This window comes from Panthera onca, chromosome E3 (genome assembly GCF_046562875.1).
Source record: "Panthera onca isolate mPanOnc1 chromosome E3, mPanOnc1 haplotype 2, whole genome shotgun sequence".
Lineage (NCBI taxonomy): Eukaryota > Metazoa > Chordata > Mammalia > Carnivora > Felidae > Panthera > Panthera onca.
Window position 1 is genome coordinate 38,782,272 of NC_138354.1, and position 24,893 is coordinate 38,807,164.

Genomic DNA, 24,893 nt, shown 5'->3' on the forward strand with positions numbered 1-24,893 from the left:
AGCGGAGGGGCAGACTGAGGGAGACCCAGAATCTGAAGCGGGCTCCAGGCTCTGAGCTGTCAGCCCAGAGCCCGACGCGGGGCTCAAATCCACGAACTGCGAGATCGTGACCTGAGCCGAAGTCGGATGCTCAGCCGACTGAGCCACTCAGGCGCCCCGCTAAGCCTTCACTTTGAATAGCAAGGCCATAAGGGGATCCAAGAACAACCACCTTGACTTTGGAATTGCATTAGTCTTTTTTTTCTTAAAGATTTTTAAAAAATGTTTATTTTTGAGAGAGAGAGAGTGCAAGTGGGGGAGGGGCAGAGAGAGAAGGAGACACAATTTAAAGCAGGCTCCAGGCTCTGAGCTGTCAGCACAGAGCCCGACGCGGGGCTCGAACCGACGGACCGTGAGATCATGATGTGAGCCAAAGTTGGCCACCCAACCGACTGAGCCACTCAGGTGCCCCTTCTTAAAGATTTTTTTAAAGTAATCTCTACACCCCATGTGAGGCTCGAACCCACAGCCCCAAGAGCTGCATAGTCTACAGACAAGCCAGCCAGGCCTCCCACAACTGCTTTAGTTTCAATATTCATGATAAATATGGGTGTAGGGAAAGGGGGTTTGGTCAAATGGTTCTTCGGCCTCCTTCACAGCATTTGTTCCCAGCTGGCATCTTCTGTCCCCTTTGTCCTCAACCCCCTGAATAAGTACCTGGTGGGACCACTGGCAGCCCAAGGTCCCCCGGACAGGACAGGAGTTAAGGCGGAGCCCAGGGCAAAGAGGCACAGGAAGACGTCCTGACCGTGAGGCGCATCGTACAAAGTGCAGACTGCGAGGACACCTAAGGGGGCGCCATCCCTCTTGCTCTGCCCCAGAAGCAGGAGTGCCCTGGTCCCCCGGCGACTTCCAGGCCACGGGAAAACGCTTGTGCACCACGTGGAGCAAGTGCTGGGGTCAGTCCCATCCTTCCCGCTTCCCAAACACCCAACACTCCGGAGACACCCGGCTGACGCCGAGACCGTGGCCCCCTCTGACCTGTGCCTGGCGGCGTTTCCACCCTGCCCTCCCATACCCCACTGACCGGAGAATCCTGACGGACCCGGGGACCCGCTTCATACCTGGCAGAGATGCAGTCTTGGTGAGGCGCTCTGCAGGCCTGATGCCAGGTGCTGCTCAGGATCCCACCGGGCCTGGGCCTCTGGCTGGAGTGGGGCTCCCTGGCACCCAGCCAGGCCAAGGGTCCTGAAGGGGGCAGGGCCTCACTGGCATGGAGCAGACATCGAGAGGGGCCCCGCAGCCACCAGGAAGCCGTGCTGAGCAGAGGAAGGGGCCGCAGGCAGGCAAGGCCTCCCCAGGCAGCCTTCCTGCTCGCTACACGGGTCAAGGTGATAATGGTGGCTCGAGGAACTACGGGGCCATCACCTGAGCCCGCATGCACACAGGCACCCAACCGTGCACAGAACAAAGTGGCTTCTCCACGCTCGAGGGTCTCTCGCGCCAAACTAATTTTTAACTTGCAAGCCATGGACGCCACGGATTGAGTTTGGGTGGACATTTTTTATTCCAGTGCCTACAATGACCTCATCTACAAACTGGGGGAAAAATGTGACCAGAGTGCTTTGCCAGGACAGAAGGCATCTTTCCAAACATGCCCTCAAGGCTAGTTCTCCAAGTGGTATCCCCCAGTGGAAGTTTCCAGGAATACATGCAGTAGGAGAGGTGGCTGCCTCCTTCACCCTGGCTTCCCCTGAGCCAGACGTGCTCAGAAAAGACCCCAGCAGTGACACTTTGTGGTTGTTTGGACTCAGCTTTCTTACATTGTTAATGCTGGACAGGGAGGCTGGGAGCCACTAGGTGGGGCACAGACCATGTTCACGGGATTGCCAAGGGCAGGGGCCTGGACCAAATGCCATTGCCGTAAGGCATGAAAAGGGACAAAGGCCTTCGGTCCAGTCACTCCTGAAAGTTTGGGGGATCTGTGGAATCAACTTGTGACATTTCCAATGTCTTTGATGGTGGAATTAAAAGTGGACACTGACAAACAGAAGAAATGATTTGGAGAAAAAGCCTCAGAGTCACCCAATGAAATCAGAAATGTTCTAGTTAGTTCCGGGCCAGGTCCTAAGTGGCTATACCTGCCTCCACAAAGGGCCACAGGTCTTGCTTCCGACCAGATCCCACAGTCAGCGGGTGTACAAGTGGGCGTCGGGGCCTGGGTTCTCACCAGATCTTGCACTGTGGTGGGCAGGTACCTGGAGTTAGCAGAGGGTTGACGTTCATTAAACACACCGAGACGCCTGTCGAGTGAATCAGCAAAAGGTTATGTTTCTGAGTTCTGAACCATGCCGAGTTGGTGTCAAGTCCTACAAAGGACTTTAGGAGACGCGCAGGGTGCCTGGGTGGCTCCGCTGGTTAAGTGTTCGACCTCGGCCCAGGTCATGATCTCATGGTTCGTGAGTTCAAGCCCCGCCTCTGGCTCTGTGCTGACAGCTCAGAGCCTGGAGCCCACTTTGGATTCTGTGTCTCCCTCTCTTCTCCTCCCCCACTTACACTCCGCACCTCTCTCTCTCTCTCTCTCAAAAATAAACATTAAAAAAGAGAGAGAGACGCGCAAAACCCTGATCAGGTCCTACCAGGCCATTAGTTGTTTCTCTGAATTTGAACATTTTGATGCCTCCAAAAGCCAGGGAGAGTTACTGCCTCTGAAGCTGCAGCCAGAGTCTCCACACTGCAGCTGCCCTTGTTCCAAACGGGGTCTGTACAGGTCTGTGCCTGCTGGGGGTGGGCATACTTGTTCCTGAGGCCTGAACACTCAAACAGTAATAGCTTTCAGACAACACCCAGCATCTGCAGGACTGTCTGGCTCCTCAATACTCCTATTTTTAGAGCTTCAAAAATTAAGGTACCTTGTAAGAAGGTTTATAAAATTGGTTAAAAAAAAAAAAAAATCCCATCATCCCGGGGCACCTGGGTGGCTCAGTCGGCTGAGCGTATGACTCTTGATTTCGGCTCAGGTCATGATCTCAAGGTTCAGGCGTTTGAGTCTCTCATCAGGCTCTGCAATGACAGCGTGGAACCTGCTTGGGATTCTCTCTCCCTCTCTGTCCCTCCCCTACTCGTTCTCCCCCTCTTCCTCAAAGTAAATAAATAAACTTTAAAAAAAAATCCCATCATCCCTGAGTTGCTGAAGCCTGGCACGTGGAGCTCAACCTTGACACCTTCCACCTGGAAGAATCCCCGAGGCGCTCCAACTACGTCCCCGCTGGGGGGGTGGTGGGGTGAGGCTCTCCTGACTCTCGTACTTTGCAGCGCCGGACAAACCTCGAGCACCTCCGTTTCCGCAGGATTGTGTCGGTGAGCCTCCGAATCACTTGGGGAGCCGCCCGGGCACGTTTTGAGCCATGGCACTCTGCGAGAAGGGGCGTTGACATGGGCAGGAAAAGCACCGCACAGCGACGGGAAAAGCACGGCACAGCGACGACAGTCACAGGCCGAGAAGGAGTGGCGCCGTGGGTGTCTAGGGTAGCTCGCAGCGAGTGAGCGCAGCACGAGGTGCGGCCCTGCTGAATCACTACGTTCCATGCCTGGAACTTTGCGTGTCAACCACACTTCAATTTAAAAAAAAAAGGATTTTTTTTTTTTCTTAATTAAAATAACAGGAGTTGCGGTCTCAACTTCAGCCTCACCTCCAGCAAGGCGGGAGGCAAAGAATGAATATGCCCAGTCCTGCCGGTGGGGCGGCCCCTGAGTTCACGTTTTGGAGTGAAACCCACCCCATCTCTTCCGCCCGCCTCGGTAGAGCCGGCGGCCCCAAACTCGTCAAGCCCCGGGGACGTGCACTGCTTCCGCCCCGGCGCCACCTTTCACAGCCGGGTGTGTGCGGGCGTCGGCCCCATTTAGGGGATGCACGAAGTGAGGCCCAGCTGGCGGGCCAGGGCCCAGGGCCCGCGCGCAGGTCCCGTCGTCCTTGACAACGCGACACAAGGTCACGGAGGGCCCTCCCTCAGGCCCGACTGTCCCCGCGCGGGCAGCCGGCGCCCGCGCCACGGAGGCCCCCGCCCACCCGCCGGCGCAGGCAGCGGGCCGGGCAGCCCGGCGCTCTCCGTGACGTCACCGCGCCGCGCCCCAGGAAGGCCCCGCCCCGTTCCGCCCCCCGCGGAGCGTGGCGTCCTAGGCGCTGGGTAGGACCGACATGGCGCGCGAGTTGAGAGTGCTGCTGCTATGGGGGCGCAGTCTGCGGGCGCCAGCTTTGGCGGCCGTCCCGAGAGGTGAGGGGGGCCGGGTGGCAGGCGGGCCCCGCCTCGGTCCCGAGCCGGCTTCCTCTTCCGTGGGACACGTGGAGGTTCTGTGAGATTTATGCGCCGCACTCCCGGCGAACGCAGAGCGCGCGGTGCGTCTGTGTTTGTCCCCAGCCCTCAGATAGCGGGGATGCGCCCCGGCCCGCGGGACTCCTGCAGGTGCTTCTTCGCGTCGAGCCCTCGGACCCGGGTCAAGCAGAGGGGTCGGGCGCTCCTCGCTCCTGCAGCGGAGGGCAGTTTCGGAGAGTGGAAGGGGAGGGCTCGTGTGCGTTAGAAACGGACTTCACCTGGGTGATCATTTAAGCTCCTTCGTGGCGATTTCATGCCTCCCCGCCCCCAAGTTGTTTTATACGGGCGTGATGCAGAAACCACTGGCTGTGCTTCTTTCAATCCTGAGTGTCCGCTCTGCCTGGGAAAGTACAGGGCTGCGAACCGTGCAGAACAGGCTCTACCCTGGTGCAGCCCCCGGACTATGGTTCTTTACCACCGTATTCCCAGGAAATACTGGCGGGGTGGGGGGGGGGGGGGTGGGACGGGGAAGAATAATGATAATCTTTCTCCTTCCCCACTGGTAAGAAACCATTGGTGAACGACTTAGAGTTCCTTCCAGGTTCTTTGCACGGTGTTCACACACACGTGAACAGCTGTGTCTATTTTAAAAAAAAATTTTTTTTTTCACATTCATTTTTGAGAGACAGAGCACAAGCGGAGCAGGGTGGGGCAGAGAGGGAGACACAGAATCCGAAGCAGGCTCCAGGCTCCGAGCTGTCAACACAGAGCCCGCGCGGGGCTCGAACTCACAAACCGCGAGATCATCACCTGAGCCGAAGTCCGACGCTTAACCGACTGAGCCACCCAGGGCCCCAAGATGTGTCTCTTTTTATTTGAAAGGGCGTACACTGTATCTGCAGTTTGTTACTGAATTTTTACAAAAATGTTTATTTAGTTTTGAGAGAGCATGAGCAGGGGAGGGGCAGAGAGAAAGAGAGGGACAGAGGATCCGAAACGGTCTCTGCACTGACGGAGAGCCTTTATGCGGGGCTCCAACCTTGACATCAGGACCTGAGCCACCAGGCGCCCCTGAACTGTACTTTAAGATTTAAAGTACTCTGTGTACCCAGTGTGCAGCTCAGACCCCCAACCCTAAGATTCAGAGTCGCATGCTCTTCTGCCCAAGCCAGCACCCCTGCTACTGAGTTGTTTATAACGTTCCCTGCAAAGCTTCCACATCTTGCTCAGTATACCCCCGGTCTGTGGCTTTCCAGTGGCTGCATAGCATCCTTTGTTATGGACTTAGCATTTAACTAGCAGTGTCCTGTGAGCCACAGGAGACTGAGGGCAGTCCCTCACTGGCCATTGTGAGGATTTTGCTCTACTGTGGAGGAGATATAAATGTAGGAACAGGTTTGGAGGAGGGGGCAGTGGTTGCAGTGGGGGGTCGAGGTAGGGAGGAGGCCTGCGGGATTGTGGCTTCGCCAGGATGCTCATGGGGGAGGTGGGAGAAGTAGCCAGATCCTGAACGGTTTCTTGGACGTCAGCAGATAGGATTTACCTGTCAACTCTCAGCAAATCAATCTGTCAGAGAAAGCAGATCTTCTCAAATTCTCATCTTACAGAAGAGAAAATCTGAGCGACTCACAGTGTCATCAGCTGCTACGTGGTGTCCCTGGCAGGCAGGAAGGCTGTGGGATCCGAGGCTGACTGGTAATGGGATGTGTGTGGTCTACGCATGGGTGTGTCTACAGCGTGCCTTCTCTGGGCGTCTTACTTGTTCCCTCGTGTCCATCTGTGACCCGCTCCCAATGGACATAATCAAGATTGTTTCTGTGGTTTTGTATTTGTTGTTACAGTACTGTGTAGAATGGGTGACTTTTTTTTTTCCCCAGCTGGGATTTATCTTTTTAAATTTTTAAAGATTTACATCCCAGTTAGCATATAATACAATAATGATTTCAGGTAGAATGGACGAGTGTTTAAATCTTTGTGCACATGTGTGGTATTTCTTTAGAATTTTAGAATTCGAGTTTTGGAATTGATGGTTCAGAGTCTGTGCATATTTGAAATGTTAGCTGATGTTGCCAAATTACTGTCCAAAAAAGCTTAAGCAATTTATATTCCCATCAGCAGGTAATGAGACTCCTTATATCAAGGTGTTTTCTTCTTAGTAGTTAGACTGTGTTCATTTGCTTAATGGCCATTTGTATCTCTCATATGAATTTCTTTTTCATATCTTTGACACTTTTTTTCTGTTCCCTGAGTTTTAAATGTCGGTGTCTGTGTTTTTAAATATTTTTTATTTAAATTAAAAATTTACATATTTCTTAAATATGCATTTATTTTGAGAGCAAGCGAGCACAAGTGGGGGAGGGGCAGAGAGAGAAGGAGAGAATCCCAAACAGGCTCCACACTCAGTGGAGAGCAGTGGGTTCCACTGAGTGTGGAGCCTTGACATGGGGCTTGATCTAACGAATGCGAGGTCACGACCTGGACAGACATCAAGAGTCTGATGCTCAACCAACTGAGCCACCCAGGCACCCCTTTATGCAATAATTTTTAAAGGTTTTGCATAGCCCACTGCAGGGCTCAAACTCAAGAACCGCGAGATCACGACGTGAGCTGCTGTTAAGAGTTAGGACGCTTAACCAGTTGAGCTACCCGGGCGCCCCTCAAAATATTTTGAATGCTCTCTGGGACTTCAAAGGTGATGTGACTGATGATGTGCTGTTGCGGTCATAGGTTAAGTAGAAGCATGTGGCTGCCGAGTGTTCGGGGCATATTGGAGGCCTCTGGCCAGACAGGGAGTGCAGAAACACGTGGATGGTTGCTTGTGTGGGTCTCCTAGAAGAGAGGGTCATGGGCGGTGTCTTGAGAGCACAGATGCAAGGTAAGGCCCCATTCTGAATGATTGGGTTTGACGAGAAATAGTATAGGGGAGTGAGTGTGAATAAGGTTGAAAATTATGTCCTTTCTGTTCTGTTAGATGTCAACTTGTGGATCATTTTCCGTAATGGTCAGGGTAGTCACAGTGCCAGACCTGGGCCAGTGCTGGAAGCGCCCAGCTGCAGGCACCGTGAGGTCCACACACCTGATTTTCTGCACGCCCTCAGGACCAGGTGGCTGGTTACAGATAACGTCCCTGGTGAATCTTCTGTTGATTGGTAGTTGGGAACCAACACTTCCTTCGCCTGGTAAAATGTCATTATTATAGGGAGTTAGGGCTATCAGAACCTGGGCATTCATGAAAATGTAACGTTAGTAGTAAAAAACCTAAACTGCCATCAGACTTTTTCACCAGTTCCAACAAGTAACAGAAGTAGCTGGTAGACAAACAAGAATGCCGCCTCCCAAACAAGAGATGATGAGCCTGAAAAATCAGCAACAGGGAGCACCTGGGTGGCTCATTCGGTTGAGCATCTGAGTCTTGATTGCAGCTCAGGTCATGATCTCGTGGTGGTGGAATCAAGCCTCGCGTCGGGCTCTGTGCTGACAGTGCAGAGCCTGCTTTGGGAGTCTCTCTCCCTCCTATGCCCCTCCCCTACTCGCCACCCCCCCCCCCCATAAATAAACTTTAAAAAAAAACGAGAAACAGACTTGGTCTCCAAAAGCAAATGATTGTGTTGTGTGGTGGAGAGGGTAGCGGGTTGGTCATTTCACGTGGCTTTGTAACTTTGGTGACACCACAGCCCCTCAGCCCTGTGTCCTAATCTCGAGGATGCTCTTGTTCTCACCCGTGACGTTTCCAGGACCCGTCATGAGGCAGCCACTGTAGTGCTCAAGTTACCGTCTTCTGCCTTTTCCAATCTCTGTAAGCGGGATCATCTCCTGGAATTTTCTGCCTTAGAGGCGAGACTTCCAAGGGGTAAGGAGTCTGCCCAAGTGCCAGAAACGTCAGAAGAGTAGGGTTCCCGTTGTCGTTGTAGTTGCTCACGCAGGTTGGTTTTATTTCCCAAAATGAATCCCACAGCCTCACATTTCTTGCTTTTGTTCTTTTGTTGTGTTATTCTGCTTCCTTCCTGTGCCCTTACTTTGTTTGGGGGGGGGGGGGAGGCGTGCTATCTAATTTATAACCTCCCGCCTCTTGTGCTCTTGTGCTGCAGCCGGCTCAAGAATTTAGTAGGCAGATTTCAGGTGTTCCCAGGCTCTTTTCAGGGTGAGCGGACAGCTCTTGTGGCTCAGGTTTCATCCTCCCGGGAAACAGCTATTTGTGCTGCCACCATAACATAACAAGGATAGGTTTGATCCTTAACCTTTAGACTCTGAATGTCAGGGCCACCTCTGTAAACCGCAGTGCTGGGGCCTTGGCCAGCACGGGCGAAGCACATACACAAAGGGTGTGTGACCGCCTGCCCAAGAGGCACCAGGTGGGCCTTGGGCATGAGGCGCTGGGTTAGGACCACCAGAGGGGTTGAGTGCATCTGCAGAAGATCAGACCAACCGAAACGTAAGAGGTTAGCAAAGGACGTATTAGTCGCTGGCCGAGTAGGTGGCCAGAATTAAGGGCGCGGGGAATCTCCCAAGCGTTTTGCTCCCCCCTTGACTCAGTAAGGGAAATGGCTGCTTGAAGGAAGCGGGGTGAGGACATGCAGTGAGGCTGGTGAGAAAACAGACATTTCCCGCCTCTGCCCCAGAGTCAGATACCAGGTAAGAAAGGCGATTTCTGTAAGGAGAGTCTCACTGAGGCAGGGCGGTGGTTGCTGTCTCAAACCAAAATTCTGGCTTGGGACCAATGAAGTGTCGCCGGTTTATGTTCGAGTGAAATGTTTTAGGTTCAAAGCCGCACGATGTTCTTGAATTGCATTTTTGGTGTTTCAGCGTAGCCCTCTAGAATATTTGTTTTTTTTAAGTTTATTTAAGAAAGCGTTGCACGTGAGCAGGGGAGGGACAGAGAGAAGGACAGAGAGAGTCCCAAGCAGGCTCCTTGCTGTCACTGCAGAGCCCAGCGTGGGGCTCAAACGAATGTGAGATCGTGACTTGAGCAGAAACCGACTGAGCCACCCAGGCACCCCTGAAGCCAAAGCTTTAAACTTAGAAATGTGTTGACTGAAATGAGATGGGTCAATTTGAGGCTTTTGTTGTCATAAGCTCCCTGTAAGAAATGCGTCCATATCATGACGTGATCTACACAAGGGTACGTGTGTGATACAAGTATGTGTGCCTGCTTAGATGAGTTTGTCAACGCCTTTGCCTTTTTTTGTTTTGTTTTTTGTAAATACCTTTATCACGAGATATATTCTTTTGCTTTCCGTTTTGCTTTGTTTTGTGTCTTTTTAATTTCTGGTTTAACCCACATTTAGTGATTTCAGAACCAGCCACCAAACTTGGTGGATCACCAGTTTTGACCTGTGATTTGTGAAGCTCTTTGGGTTGTGTGGCTCCGCCTCCTGAGAAAACAACGATGTGTTTTTCGAGGGCCTGCTTGCACTCTAGCATCATCATGGGGAAAACAGACGTGAGACGGTCAGGTTTAGTCCGCCAGAACATCTCCCACGTGGTGTGGCAATATCACTTCCTTTAACACACATCTCAGCTGCCTCCTGTCCGCCCGGTACCGCTCTGGTGCCTCCCAGGGGACAAAACAGACAAGAATCCTGGCCCAGGAAGGTGCTGGGGTGGAGACAAGTAAATGCAGCGTGGGTGTTAGGGGCTGAGCTCTCTGAAGAAACCAAAGCGGGAAGGAGAGCCTGACAGAAACGGGGCGGTCAGGGAAGGCCTCCTGCTAAACAAAGCGTGCAAGAAGGTGAAGGTGGCTTGGGAAGGGTGGCTTGAGCCGCGGGAGCAGCCCGGGCCAGGGTCCTGAGGCAGGAGGGGGCCGGCACGTTGCAGGGACAGCACGGAGGCCGGGGCCAGTGCTCGGCCACGCTGGAGAGCAATCAGGTCAGAAGTGTGTCTCTTCCGCCCTCAGTGTGCTGCGCGGCGGTGCCCGAAAAAGCCCCCGCCCTGGGCACAGCGCCCCGGGCCTCCCGACCCGTCCTGTGATGTGTCTCGGGGTCCATTTCCCGTCGCTGCCGCTGCCGAGAGCTCTGCTGTCACCCCCCCCCCCCCCGCCGTGTGGGGCCCCCTCACTCAGCCCTTTCCTGACGGGCATCCGTGTCGTTGCCATGTTTGCTTTCCGTCACGGGCCTGGGGAGTGACCGCCTGCCGCTTCTCACACCTTCGCCAGCGCGAGCCTAGCGTGTTTTAACAGTTTGTCAGTCTGGCAGTGAAAATGCTGTCGTGTTTTAAAACGCATCTCTTTAGTCCTGAGGGTGGTAAAGCCTCTTTGTCTTTGATTCAGGGCCATTGATGTTTCTCTTTTTTGGGAATTGCCGTTTTTCTCTTACGCTCTTGGGAGTTTTTATTGCAGATCCGTCAGTGACCTTCTCGTAAGGAAGCTGGCCCTCTGCCACGTTTTCCGTTGTTTTTTTCGTAGTGCGTTTGCCTGTCAGCTTTAATTTTTTTTTTTTTTTGGTAGTGTGATTATTCTTAATTGTTCATATGTGTATTTTTTTTTTAAGTAAGCTTTATACCCTATGTGGGGCTCGAACTCACACCCTGAGATCAAGAGTTGCATGCTCTACTGACTGAGCCAGCCGGGCACTCCCATGTATGTATGTATGTATTTATTTTTAAGTTTATTTATTTTGAGAGAGAGAGAGAGAGAGCACACGCGCACACATACACAAGTGGAGGGGGAGTGGGGTGGAGCCTGATGCTCGAACTCACGAACCATGAGATCTTGACCAGAGCCAAAATCGAGAATCGGATGCTTAACTGACAGAGCCACCCAGGTGTCTCCCATATATGTAATTTTTTCTAATTTTATTTTTACCGACATGTAACAGACATACTAGTTTCAGGCATACAACATAGTGATTTGATATTCATTAATCGCAAAATGATCACCACAGTAAGTCTAGTGAACACGCATCACCTGACATAAACAATTTTTGTCTTGCGATGAGAACTTTTAAGATTTATCCTATTTGTTTTAATTTTTACGTGCTCCATAAATTCATGGTTCGAAGGTTATGTGTCTTGTTTAGGAAGAGTTTCCTCGCTCTTAAATCATTAGAGGAAAAGATGCCGAGATCACTATCAGTAGGGCGGGCAAAGGCAAATCGAGACCACAGTGAGGTGGCCCTTCACCCCCACTCAGGCGGCGAGAATCAAAACCGTGGGTGACAACCGTAGCATCCGCCAGGGTGTGGAGAAATCAGAGCTCTCCCTGCGGGCGGGAACGTAAGGTGGTATGGCACTTGGGAAAGCCCTCTGCACTCCTCAAACGGTTAAACAGCTAGCATTCGACCCAGCGGTTCCACTCCTAGGGATCCACACGGAAACGCGTACAACAGTGTTCACAGCACAGCCAAAAAGTGGATACACCCCAGTTGTCCATTGCCTGGACTAAACGTGTGGTCTGGCCATATGACGGAATATTGGTCCGCTTTAGAAAGGAGTGAGCTGTGATACCTCGTAACGTGGACGAACCTTGAAAACCTTAACGTTAAGTGGAAGAGGCCAGGCCCGGAAGACCACGTGTAGTATGATTCCATTTATGCGAAATGTCCTAAACCGGCACATCTCTAGGGCCACAGCGTGATTGCCAGAGCTGGGCGATGGGGGAATGGGGGAGTCATTGCTGATGAGTATTTGGTTTCTTTCTGAGGTGATAACATGTTCTGGAACTAGATGATGGTGACGGACAGACAACTCTGAATGTGCTAAAGCCCAGTGGCTTGTACACTTTGGGTCAGTTATATCCATAAAGCTGTTTTTTTGTTTTTTTTTTTTTTTTTAATTATTTATTTTTGAGAAACAGAGTGTGGGGGGGGGGAGGGACAGAGAGAGAGGGAGACACAGAATCCGAAGCAGGTTCCAGGCTCAGCTGTCAGCTCAGAGCCCCACACGGGGCTCGAACTCACGAGCCACAAGATCATGACCTGAGCCGAAGTCGGACGCCCAACCAACTGAGCCACCCAGACGCCCCTCCGTAAAGGTGTTCTTAAAACCTCTTCTGTTTTCTTCTAGTACTTTCAGCTTTTATTTGCACTTTTATAGTCCATCTGGAATTTTTTATTTAATAAGTGAGAGAGGAAATTAACTTTAATACTGTAGCTTTAAATTAATATGCTTTAGGGGCTCCTGGGCGGCTCAGTCAGTTAAGCATCTGACTCTTGATCTCAGCTCAAGTCATGGTTTGCGTTTCGTGAGTTCGAGCCCTGCTTTGGGCTCTGCGCTGGCAGTGTGGAGCCTGCTTGAGAATCTCCATCTCCCCCCGCTCTCTGCCCCTACCCCATTTGCTCTCTCTCTCTCTCTCTCTCTCAAAACAAATAAGTAAACTTTTTAAAAAGTTAAAAAAAAATTAACGTGCTTTAACACAGTTAATCATATTTCCTCATGGTTTTCAAAATTCTTGGCTATTTGTGCACATCTAGTTTTCCATATGAATTTAAGAATTCGGTTGCATAGTTTAAAAAACAGTTTTAAGTAAACTTTACGCCCAACATGAGGCTCGAACTCCTGACCCTGAGATCAAGAGTCATATGCTCCTCTGCCTGAGCCAGCCAGGCACCCAGAGAATTGATGTCTTTAAATATTTACTCTTCGTCTTCAGGGACATTTCCCTAAGCTTTTTCTATCCCTTTGCAAATATTTTTATGTCCCTAGTAAATTTTTTGGTGTGTTTTGTAACTGGGTAATTTTTATAAATAGGTTATTTTGTGCATCGATTACTGATGTACATAGCACAAAATTCCAAACACACAAAGGTGTGTGCAGTGGAAAACACACCTCTGTCACTGCTGCCCTCAGACACCAGTTCCCCTCCTGGTGGCAGCCCCCTTAAGCCAGTTTTTTGAGTGTCCTTACAAAGATATGCTTGGCTTATGGGAGTAGTTTTCTGTGTACGTGTTCACGCATGTATGTTTTTAAACACGTGGGAGCATGCAAACCACTGTTCTGGGCCAGGTTATTTCCTTAATATGTCTTAGAGATAATTGAACATCAGGATACTTTACAGAGACTTGCCTCATTTTTCTGCTTCAGAGTATTCCATTATATACATATTTGTATACTGATCTTCAGCTGACCCTCAGCTTGGTCATTGGCCCCTGACCCCTGGGGGAGGGCGGGGATTTCTACCCCGGATCCTCATCTGGTGTGTCTGTACAGGCCTTTGCGTGACCCCAGCATTGACAGTCGGTGGGAAGGGGCTGGCCCTTCTGTGACAGCCACTTTATGTCTTTAAGGGTTTGTTTTGAGGAATTATATGTATTTGATTGATTCAGAAGGTATGCATTGAGAAGTCTTGTTCTCGGCATGGTCCCCTTCTCCACCCACTTCCCCTCTCCCTCCGAGGTTGTCTCCATTAGGAGTTGCTTGCATGTCAGCCAAGGTCTGTACGATACAGGAGGTGCAGATAAACACGTGTCTTCTATGACGCTACGTAATCTGAGTTTTAGTCGCTGAGTAGCTGTTGGAGACTTCCCGTAGCAGCGCTGTTCCCTCCTCTCTTTGCAGCCACCCTCCATGCTGAGAGGCGCCGTGGTTTATTTACTGGTCCTCGGCACGTGGGCACTCAGGTGGTCTCCAGGCATTTGCTGTTATGTACAGTGTTACGGTGCGTGGCCTTTCAGCTCTGTCGTCACATACAAGTTCAGGTGTACCCACAGAGGGAAGTTCCCAGACGAAATCGCCAGATGAGAGGCTGTGTGTATTTGTGGTCCTGGCCAGCGTGGCCAAATCTCCTTCCACGGGGTCAGGCCGATTGCTCCTGCCTGGAGCGGTGCCCCCACGGGGTCGCCAGAAGTACCGTGGAAGTCGCCCCAGAGCGCGGCTCTGCTGGCATCTCCCCCTTCGTGTGAAAATGAGCTGGTCGGAGGCAGAGCATAGCGCCAGCGGGGCCGGGGGGGGGGGAGCCTTGGGTCAGGGAACACGGATGGAGTTGTGGGGCCTGCCAGACCCTGCCTGACTCCCTCCTTTCCTGCACTTACCTTCCATTCATACCTGCAGGTGGCCTCCAGCGAGGGCTCCCTGCTCCGGGTGGCTTCACAGAGGTGCAGCGTCCCGGCCATGCTGTGTCCCATGGGTGACGCTATGGGGGTCAGGCTGGGCTCCGAGGGGCCGTGCGTATTTCTGCGTCTGCAAGCTCCTTGACCCCGAGAGGCTAAAGCTTCTTTCCTTTCATCCTCTCCCTTTCCCGCCTCACACATCCCATAAAAAGAAATGCGTATAATATGTGTGTGCAGTTTTATAAAAAAGCATCAATGAACACTTATTACCCAGTTGAAGGAATGGAGATTACAGGTCCCTCGAAGGCCTGTGTGCTCCTGCTGCACCCTCTTCTCTCTTTCCTAGAGGGAACTGCTGACCTGAATTTTCTGTTTTGTTTTGTTTTTTTCATGTTTGTTTATTTTTGAGAGAGAAAAAGCACAAGTGGGGGAGGGGCAGAGAAAGAATCCCAAGCAGTCTCCGCACTGTCAGCCCAGTGCGGGGCTCCAACCCCGAGACCATGACCAGAGCCGAAATTAAGAGTCAGAGGCTTAACTGACTGAGCCACCCAGGGCACCCAACCCCCCACTTTTTTGATGTTTGTTTGTTTTTGAGAGAGAGAGAGTGGTTTTTACTCTTTTGCTTTTTGCTTTGTATGGATATATATGTATCTAATTTTGTATAAGCACATGCAGTTTATTAAATCATACTGTGTGTTCTGATGGGACTTTCTTGGGTCAGCTTTTTTTTTTCTTAGCTTTATTTATGCTAAAGGTGTAGCTCATTGGTTTTGGCTGCTAATCCCATTGTATTGATATACCACCCAGGTGCCCCCACCCCATCTTTTCTTCCAGATTGGTTGATTTAGGTATTTTTGTATTTCTTCTTTTTATTATTGTTTTTTTTTTAATTAAAAAAAATTTTTTTTTAACGTTTTATTTATTTTTGAGACAGGGAGAGACAGAGCATGAACGGGGGAGGGGCAGAGAGAGAGGGAGACACAGAATCGGAAACAGGCTCCAGGCTCTGAGCTGTCAACACAGAGCCCGACGCGGGGCTCGAACTCATGGACCGCGAGATCGTGACCTGAGCCGAAGTCGGACGCTTAACCGACTGAGCCACCCAGGCGCCCCAATATTATTATTATTTTTTTTTTTTAGAGAGAGCGCACACAAGCAGGAGAGAGGGGCAGAGGGAGAGAGAATCCTAAGCAGGCTCCACACAGCACAGAGCCCGACCCAGGGCTCACCTCCCACAACCCTGGGATCATGACCTGAGCTGAAATCAAGAGTGGGATGCTTAATCGACTGAGCCTCCCAGGTGCCCCAGCTCCTGTTTGAAAGTGGATTATTAATCTGGTTGGACCCCAGCTGCAAACACAGCATTTGGATTCTTTTAGCCTTAACCAGGCTATTTGCACTTTGTCCCCCACACACAGTTCAGGGGGTCAGCCAGATATTTAGAAGAATTTATTCCCAGAACTGGGGACTCCGTCTCTCTGACTCTCATTTCTGGGACCCTCTCCAACTCCCCACTCTTCACCTTTTACCGTTCCCCTAGTGCCACCTCCGGTTCCTCAGGGGCCGTGTCTGTGTCAGCCGCCCTGGGTTGAACCTGCCCTCCTCCCGTGCTGTTCTCTTCTTCCACATGTCAGCTGTCCCCGAGGGTCTGCCTGCTCTGGCTGACTTCTCCAGAGCCTTTAGGTAGCCCTTTTGTGTGGTTCCTAAGTTCATGGGTGTCCTCCCCAGGCAGTTTGGCTGGAGGCTGTGACCCCGCCTTGCTGGAAGTGGCGCTCTTTGCAGTAAAGACAAAAAGTTAAATTGTTCTTGTCCATATCACATGTGGTAAGTGGGAGATTGTGCATTTCAGATAAGTAATTCCAGGAAAACAGTCTGCCTGTTGCTCACAGCTTAAAATACTAAGTATGCCTGCGTCTAAAGTGCAGTACTTACTTAACATGCCATTTTGAAGCAAAACCATAGTAAGCAAGCACAGTGGCTGATGTAGAGAAGAGTGATAAAAAATAAAAAAAAGTACCCAGTGTGTTTTGACTCATTTGCCTTCCTTGACGGCCCCTGTGGGCCGTTGTACTTTTAATCCCTCTTCCCAGTCACCGATGGCCCTGCAGGAGCACTGAGCGACTTGTGGCCGACCGGATGTCCTTGTGCTTGCACCTAGCGATGCGCGTGCTGGTAAGTTGCCTGTTTGTAACGAGCTGCTTCTGTGCCAGGGGCTGTGGTGTTCGGAGAAACGTGGCTCTTCTTGCCTTGGTTGAGCTTGATACTAAGAAATGTTGTAATTTGGTGAAATGTTTTCCATGAGCAAACAGTTAATCATAGGAGTGCCACAAGCTGGTTTATAACAGCAGTTTCAAGTGAGTAGCATAGAAAATAAGTACTCTGAATTCCGTCGAGAGAGGGGGTTGAGCCGCTGGGGACGGGAGAGCCTCACACCAGGTCCTGAAACACTTCGGGTGGAGAGGAATGTGGTCGCTGGCAGAGGAAACAGCATGAGCACTGGCCCGTGTGGGGGGGGTGTCAGACTCAAACTGTCGTTGCCATTTTGTGTGCCCCCAAACCACCAAACAGCCGGATACTCCGACATTGTAGCCTGGCCCTGAGGCTTGTGGTTTTTCCTTCAGGGTATAGAGGAAGCGTGAGGACCGACAATGTGCACGTCACATATCTGTATCTGGTTCGGGCAGATTTACTGCTCTGTTGGTTTATTCTTACAGTCGTTGTGAAAAGTTAACCCCAAATCAGATTTGCTCTTAATAGTGCTGTTGATTGATGTACTCTCGGAATTATACTGGAAAGTTTTAAAGTCCTGGTTGGAAATACGGATTGGTTATTTCTTCCTTTTTCCTGACAGTGAGGACTTCTGTTACTCCATCATGAACAACATATTAAATCATTTCACAAATATTGTATTAAGTGGGAGAAAAAACCAACAGGAGTAGGAAAAGTAGGCCGTGGGAAAATTGCATGAATCTTAGTGAGGAAGGCCTTTCCAAACGAGGCTGTTTTGGGGAGGCTGCCGTGTGTCGCCCAGGACAGCTGCATCGACCTCATGGGATCCGTGGCTACGCTCAGCCTGGGCCTCAGGAGGAAGGTGGATCAGCGGGTGTGCCAGTACTTGGAGCTCCGTGACGTCTGTGCCACTGGATGCATCTAGCGCAGTGAGCTGCTCAGCGTCCTCCAGGCCGTCGGAGCCATTAAGCCCTGCGGCCACTCGACCGTGAGTGTGGAGTCACCAATAGGGTGTTCTCCAAGATTGAGGTCAACGGGGTCGGAGAGCCGTCCCTGGGGGAGCTCACGGAGGGCATCCAGAAGGACCAGATGCTCCTGGATGTGGCGACAGGGAGCCCGGACCTTACCTGCGTGGCGCCCAGGTCCCAGAACAGGAAGGAGGACAACGAGGGGGAGGGGTCCCGTGGCCGGGAGACTGAGGCAGCCAGCCCAGCCCACCGCCAAGCTGCTTCTCTGTTGGGGAGGGGATGTCTGTGATCCCTGGGGTCGTGATTGTTGGAACACTAGATACAGTGTTCTGGGAAAGAAAGACTAATTTCGTTAAGACATAAAGCGCTCTTACAAGTCAATAAGAAGAAGATTGTAGTGCAAGAATGGTCAGAGGATACCAAAAGTCCGTCATCAGAAAAGAAAATAGGAAATATTTACAGGGGCACCTGGGTGGCTCAGTCAGTTAAGCATCCAACTTTTGATTTTGGCTCAGGGCATGATCTCACAGTTCGAGAGTTCAAGCCCCTAGTCAGGCTCTGTGCTGACAGTGAGGATCCTGCTTAGGCTTTTCTCTCTCTCAATAAAAAAAATTGAAATACACCTAAAACATTTTTAAAAAAAGAAAAAATGTTAATGTGTATTTTATTTTTGAGAGCGTGAGTGGGGGAGAGGCAGAAGGCAAGGGAGATTCAGAATCCAAAGCAGGCTCCAGGCTCCGAACCGTCAGCACAGAGCCCGACGTGGGGCTCGAACCCACGGACTGTGAGATCATGACCTGAGCCGAAGTCAGAGGCTCAACCGACTGAGGCACCCAGGCGCCCCCAAAAAGTAAATATTTATAAATAAGGGTAGGTCTGTCTCGCTCCTAGTAAGGGGAATGAAAATGACAGCTACAGCAAAAGTCTCACCCGACTGATGGGCAGAGATCCAAACGTTCCCAGCACCACCCTGGCAGCCACGTGAGGTGACACTCCCGTGGTGCTGCCCGAGTGTGAACCGATGGTCTCTGGAGGGTGACCCGGCAGCAGCAACCACGGTTTAAACTGGACCCAACCTGGGACCTGGTGACTTTCTAGATGTGCGCCCAGATGCAGGCTGGGCTGTAAATGAAGTGACACGTGCAAGGATGTCCCTCACGGTGTTGTTTCATATTTCGGAATATTCTGTGCTTTACAGGGCTCTCACGGAAATACCACCTGGGATCCCCTCCTCTTGGTTTCCCCTAATGTTAACACCTCCCGTAGCCTGCGGCAGTGACTGAACGCTAAAGTCGCGGTGCCCCGTGCTAGTGAGTAGCGTGCCAGTCGTGCTGGCGCTGATCCTGTTTCACCATTGATGTCCTCTTCTGTCCAGGGCCGCGTGGTCATCATGCCACCTCAGTGCATCCCAGTCTGTCTGTCCTTCTGGATCGCGACACTTGGGAAGAGTACTGCCCGGGGCTTCGCAGGGTGTCCCTAGATGTGGGTTAGTCTGATGATTTTACGGTTAGGTTGAGATGCATGTTTGGTAGGAACACGCCGGAGGGGAGGCCACGCCCTCTCACCCCGCCGGCCTGGGCACTGCACGCGTTGACCCGTCTCGTGCCGGGTGACTTCATTTGGAGATACCTGCCATTTCTTCACGGTCCACCACTGGTCTTTTTCTTTGAAATCAGTGGGTGTCTCGTGGTGGACACGTGGAGATTTTGCAAACGTTCTCTTTCTTGAGGACGTTTAAACAGCAGTTTATCCCTGTAACCGGCGTCGACTGCCGCTCTTGCCCGACGGAGGTGGCCTCTTTCCACCATTCCTTACACGTTTATTAATTGTAGTTGTGAGGAAGAGGTGTTTCCTCCCCCATTTATTTGTAAGTCATTTGTGGACTTGTGGATGTTTCTGTTATTCGTCGCCTTACATCCTCCTTGTGTTGCTCAGATGGCCCCGGGCTTTGCCTCTGGGAGTGCCTTCCAGGTGGAGCCGGTGCCCTTGTGAAGCACCCTCCTTGTGAGCCCTTCATCCCTTCCTGGCGGGACCTGGGGAACCGAGGTCTGGTGCCGGGGAGGGCGGCCGGCCACCACCCCTGGCCTGACCAAGGCGTGGGCTGAGAAACGGTTCTGGGGCGGCCGCCCAACCTGGTGACAGACGCTGTCGCTGCCGGAGCTCCCGCCTCCAGGCCTGTCAGCCGACGGCTAGGAAGTATGTGTACGTGGACCCCCACACGCACCTCGGTGTTTGTTTCTGCACCCAGTCTGTCCATAGCGGGACAGTCATGCTTCTGCTCCGATGCCAACCCGCGCCGGCGGCTGGCCCTTTCCCTGTTGGTAACTCCTTGCTCCTAACTCAAGGTCCACCGGGACTCCCTTGGCAGATCCGGCAGTTTGAGGATGGCTCGTGGTTTGCTACGGTGATTGTACGCAGGCCTTTTTGAGGCTGACTTCAGGAGACGGTGCCAGTACCATTTTCCAAAGCGACTTAGGTTAGGATGCTTATGCTGTTTCTGATACAGTTACGCACGTTTGCTACTGTTTCTTTCTCGGTGAATGTTCCCCACATGCCCGGGTTGCTCTCACTTACTCTGTGGTCCTGTGGTTCTCAGAGTCAGGTACGAAAGGGTGTGCTCAGAAACGTCACATTCCCCTCAGCTCTGCTACCCTGTCCCCAGCCCTCCACTCTTTCCGTTTTGTTCCCACATGCCCATTATGGGTTGAATTGTTGCCTCCCTAAAAGATACTGAATTCCTGACCTCCGTGACCTATGAGTGGGACCTTTTTGGAAACAGGGTCCTCGCAGATGATCAAGTTAAGATGAGGCCATTAGGGTGGACCCTCATCCACTGTGACCGTGTCTTTATAAACAGTGGAATTTGCATATGGAGTCACACGTGCAGAGAGGGAAGACACGGTGTCCAAGCCAAGGGACACTTGAGGCTACGGAAGCGAGGAGAGGGGCCTGGGACAGAGTCTTCGCGCAGCCTCAGAAGGAGCCACCCCTGCCAGCGCTCTGTTCTTGGCCTCGCGCCTCCTGAACTGTGAGCTGAGAGATTTCTGTCGTTTGAGCTGCTCTGTCTGTGGTGCTCTGTTCAGCAGCCCCGTGAAACAGTCTCACAAGTTTCTGGTTACTCCTGTCTGTGTTTCTTCCTCACGGAGGAGTGGAGACGCTCAGTCTTTCTGTATCCTCTCCTTCCGTCCGTGAAAGGTGACACACAGCACACAGTTCTGTGGCACTTCGGGGCATTGGTTTTAACAGCATGAGGCTAGGAACAGTTGAAACACCCATCGGCTGAGCACTGCTTGCCCATTACAGTGGAGTATTATTTGTTCATTAAAAAGAATAAGGAGCTCTGGGTGGCGAAATGGAGTATGTGAGATGTGTTCAGCTTTCGTTTTAGTTTCAGTTAACGTAAAATACGGTGCTGTATTAGTTTCAGGCGTTCTGATGTAGTGGTTCAACACTTCCTACTTTGCCCGGGGCTCATCACCTGTTCAACCCTTCCCCCTGCCCTGAGGGCAGGGGGGGGGGTGTTCTAGATTAAAATACTTAATACACAGAATATGACCCGGAAGTAGAAAGGCCTGCCAGCATCCGACACCTCCCCTCCCTCCTCTGGAGTTTGGAACAGGCCGTCTGTAGGAGTCTCAAAATACTGACAGCCCATCGCCTCTGAGTTTTTTTGATTTCATGGGCTTTCTGGTTTCCTTTGGGGTAAGGATGGCTTTTATTTGGGGAGACATTGAGGGAATGCGATCTGTTTTCTGAGAGGACCAGAAGGCAGATGGCAGGAAGAAGGCTCTGTTAGCAGAACAAGGTGGGACAGAAAGTGGGGGTGAATGGTCAGTTCAGTAGGTTCTTGCAAATGCATTGGTCAAGAGTACTTCACTCCAAGTAGAATTAACCCGTGGAAAACCAGCTTCTTCTCTTGAGGCCGTCTGTGTTACCTGATGATTGAGGGGTACATCTACTGGAACGTGGGAAATGATCTCTGTGTGCTGAGCTTGGTGGTGTAGGGGAAAGGGGCACAGGTACCCCAGTGCTGGTGACCATGCAGGTTGGGGGTGTGAGGGGCAGGAGGAGGTAGGATTCCAGAAAATTCGGAGGATGTTGCTTGCTGGAGGGCAGGGAATACCAGCCGGAAGCATTTAGAGTTGACAGGGTTGCGTTCAGGAATGAGTCTTCAGAATTGGGGAAATAACCGTTGGAATTGTCGCTGGAAGAGTAACGTATAGAAATTTAAGGGACAGATTGGAAGAAATGGGACTGCAGACAGGGAGACCCCCTCCAAGGCTTTTGAACCCATCGAGATGCGGGCACCAGGGGCTGGATGAGAGAGCGGGAGTTGCCCTCGCGGGATGGTGGGGGGTGGGGGAGGGGGAGCCCTGATGAGTGCTGCGCTCCCACCTTCCCACTGGCAGAAGACTCCTGAACACCACACCTCTGTCCCTTCCTGTGGCTAGGCGGTAGGATGGGGTGCCAGTCAGCCCAGGGTGGAGGAGGAGGAAGGGGAGGAGGACTTCTGAAGGGCTGTTGGCTCCACTGAGGCTCTGGCTGCTCCTCTCTCTGATGCGGGACCCGCCTTGGGGCCAGACGCTCATAAGTCAGCAGGGCCCCTGTGGAACTTGAACCCACATCCCCTCCTGAGGCTGACCCTGGGTCTCCTCCCTCACCCATTCCTCCTTATCCCAGTCCCATCAATTTTCTCCCTAAGTCCTGCCCTGCTTTGGAGCAGGGGCCCAGCTTTTGTGGGGAACCCGTCCCTGGCAGGAGGCAGCAGGACAACTCACTGGGGTCATGGGGTGGGGAGGTGCCGCCTGGGGTCACGGGGGCTTTGTCACTCCTGGCTTGGTGCAGACTGTTCACCAAACCCTCTAACCGAGTAGCATTTCATTCTAGGAGTGCCCCAGCTTTCTGTTCTTTCTTTTCTTTCCAGAGAATTACACATTCAGACTTCTTGGATATTGAATATTTTCTGAATCAGAGTAGGCGTTTTTAAGGTGTTCTGCATAGAGATAAAGGCTAAGGTCATGTTATTTGTAAATCTAGGAGTAAACTTAAAGAAAAGGCAAGTTTTTATACCTTGTAGGAACGTGGATGTTGATATGTTGGGCTTCGAACCCTCCAGGTCCTTTGTGGACATTCGAATTCATTCCTTTCTGATGTGTGTGGGACCCAGCAGGCCGGTGCATCTCATGTAGGTCTAGACTTTGACACGGGGTGTCTTGCGTTGTCTGACGTGTGTCCTTGAAAGCATCGGGCATTAAGCACCTCCTAACTGACCCCAGGCTCCGGCTTGGTGGCCTGGAGTCAGGTGAGCGATGCTGTCCTGAGGGGCTGCTAGTAAGGTGAGTTTTCTGCCCAGGAGCCTGGAGGTGTCTGCGTCTCTGTGGTCTCCAAGGGCAGACGGCGCTGCCCACGCCAGACTGCAGACCTCAGTGTCAGATAGGGGGGTCGCCTTCTTTCCTCACAGCGGTCCCTCAGTTGGCCATGCTGAGCGAGAAATTACAGAAAACTAATGTGAGACCGTGTGAGTCCCCTTCCTGATTACCAGGTGGGGGGGGGGGGGGATCATCTGCTGGTTTCCGGTTTTTAAATGTACTAATTTAAAATTATTTACATGTATATTTTTTAGTGTTTATTATTTACGTTTAGAGAGACAGCACAAGCTGGGGAGGGGCAGAGAGAGAGGGAGACACAGAATCCGAAGCAAACTCCAGGCTCTGAGCTGTCAGCACAGAGCCCAGCGCAGGAACCATGAGATCATGACCTGAGCTGAAGTTGGAGGCTTAGCCAACTGAACCACCTAGGCACCCCCAAATGTACTAATTTTAAAAGAGTTTGGACAAGAAGGGAAGCAGTCAAGAAGTAGTCTTTAGAACATGGTGAGACTGTTTCAGACCATTAATGTAAAAATTTGGATCCCTCTTAGGTGTATATTTTTTCCTCCCCCTTTTCCTGGGTGTCACAGGGTGAGGAAGGCTGGCCTGTGTTACTTCGGGCTCCTAGAGGGGCCGTGAGCGCGAGGCGTGTCTGAGTCTGTGGGTTTGTGCCTGGTTAGGCCTCTGCCTGCCTCGCGCGCCTCTGCCCTGCGTTGGGACTCTTTCTTGGTATTTGATATGTGTGAGGCTGTGTTCCCAACACTTCGCTGAAACACCCACGCTGCTCAGCGTTCAGTCACTAGTGATTTCTCCTGGTGCCACTGGGTCTTCTGGGCAGCGGCTTGCCTCGGACAATTCCATGTGGGCACCTGCAGCAGCGGCCAGATGGAAACACGTCAGGGTGTTGTGTTTCCGATGTCTTTTTCACGCTTGTTCTTTCCGCGTGTTTGTCTTTTCAGGAAAAGCCACTCTGTGTCCTTGGCGGACCCCAGCCCCGTCCAGGAACCCCGGGAGAAACCTGGCTTCGAGCTTCCACGCCGCACGGCTCTTCAGCTCGCAGGCTGCTGAGGACCGGACGGAGGAGCCCCTGCACTCCATCATCCGCAGCACGGAGACCGTGCAGGGTACTGTGTTCAGCCGGCCGGGGTCCGCGGAGCCGTGGCCTCGTGGCTGGCCTGTGAGGGGAGGTTTTTGAGGCAGAAGCAGTGATTGGTAAAGCCACCCACTTGCTTCGGATGGAAGGTCTTCGTGGGCGGGAGGGTTCCCCAAAACAAAGCATCGTCTGTTCCCGTCTTCGCAGGGACTCCTGACCGCCGTCCCGGCGTCTTGCCCCCCTCGGGTGGTTGCCTGGGAGTCCGCGGTGGGGTCCTTCCCCAGATGGGGATTTGGGGCACGTCTGCTCACGATCTTGGAGGCGGGATGGAAACTCGGTACTGGCCCTGCCGGCGCAGGACAGCCTCCGACGCCGTCCTGTCCGCTCCTGGGCCCAGGAGAGCAGTCTGTGGAGCGGGGCCATTTCTGGCTTTCAGATGACAACACCGACTGTGATATTTGGGTTAAGAAGTGAGGTTTTGTTAGTCTTCTGAATGATTAATTTGGAAGCCACAGTTCTGAAGAATAGAATGCGGGGTCTGGTTGTTAGAGGCAGTACGATTCTCACGTCCAGGCACCTCGGGAAGTGCCGGCCTCGATGTTCCCTTGAGGTGGCCGTCCCGCGCGACAGGTGAGTGGCAGGAGGCGGGGGAGGCTCCCTTTGCCCCTTTCTGTGGACGGAGCGGACCCACTGGCTCGTTCCTTGCTGAGGCCTCCTGCCTGAGAGCCCCGATGGCTTGGTTTCCTCCCTTTTTGTTTACTCTTGTGAAAAATGTTTAAAGCTCATTACCTGAAACAGTTGTTTGGATGTTATGTAGCATATTCTTCCACGAAAATAGAAATTAAACTTTATTGGTTGTTTCTGTGATTCATTACTAGGTTCCATTTCCAAACATGAGTTCCAGGCTGAGACAAAGAAGCTTCTGGACATTGTCGCCCGTTCCTTGTACTCCGAGAAAGAGG

The 24,893-nt window shown here is 52.0% G+C and overlaps 1 protein-coding gene and 1 long non-coding RNA gene across 2 annotated transcripts in view; one reads left to right on the top strand and one right to left on the bottom strand.

The window, feature by feature from the left end:
- Positions 1–235: 235 nt before the first annotated feature.
- Positions 236–4,002, bottom strand: LOC132674207 (uncharacterized). Its single transcript, XR_009608452.3, has 2 exons — positions 3,307–4,002; positions 236–3,042 (listed from the first exon to the last, which is right to left on the bottom strand). It is a non-coding gene; the product is annotated as an uncharacterized LOC132674207 (long non-coding RNA).
- A 116-nt stretch (positions 4,003–4,118) lies between these two features.
- TRAP1 (TNF receptor associated protein 1) overlaps positions 4,119–24,893 on the top strand; it is a 45,330-nt gene continuing 24,555 nt past the window's right edge. Inside the window, exons 1-3 of the mRNA XM_078440153.1 lie at positions 4,119–4,253; positions 23,798–23,962; positions 24,810–24,892. Of these exons, the coding sequence (XP_078296279.1) occupies positions 4,178–4,253; positions 23,798–23,962; positions 24,810–24,892 (324 nt within the window). The 5' untranslated portion in view covers positions 4,119–4,177. The remainder of the gene's footprint in view (positions 4,254–23,797; positions 23,963–24,809; position 24,893) is intronic.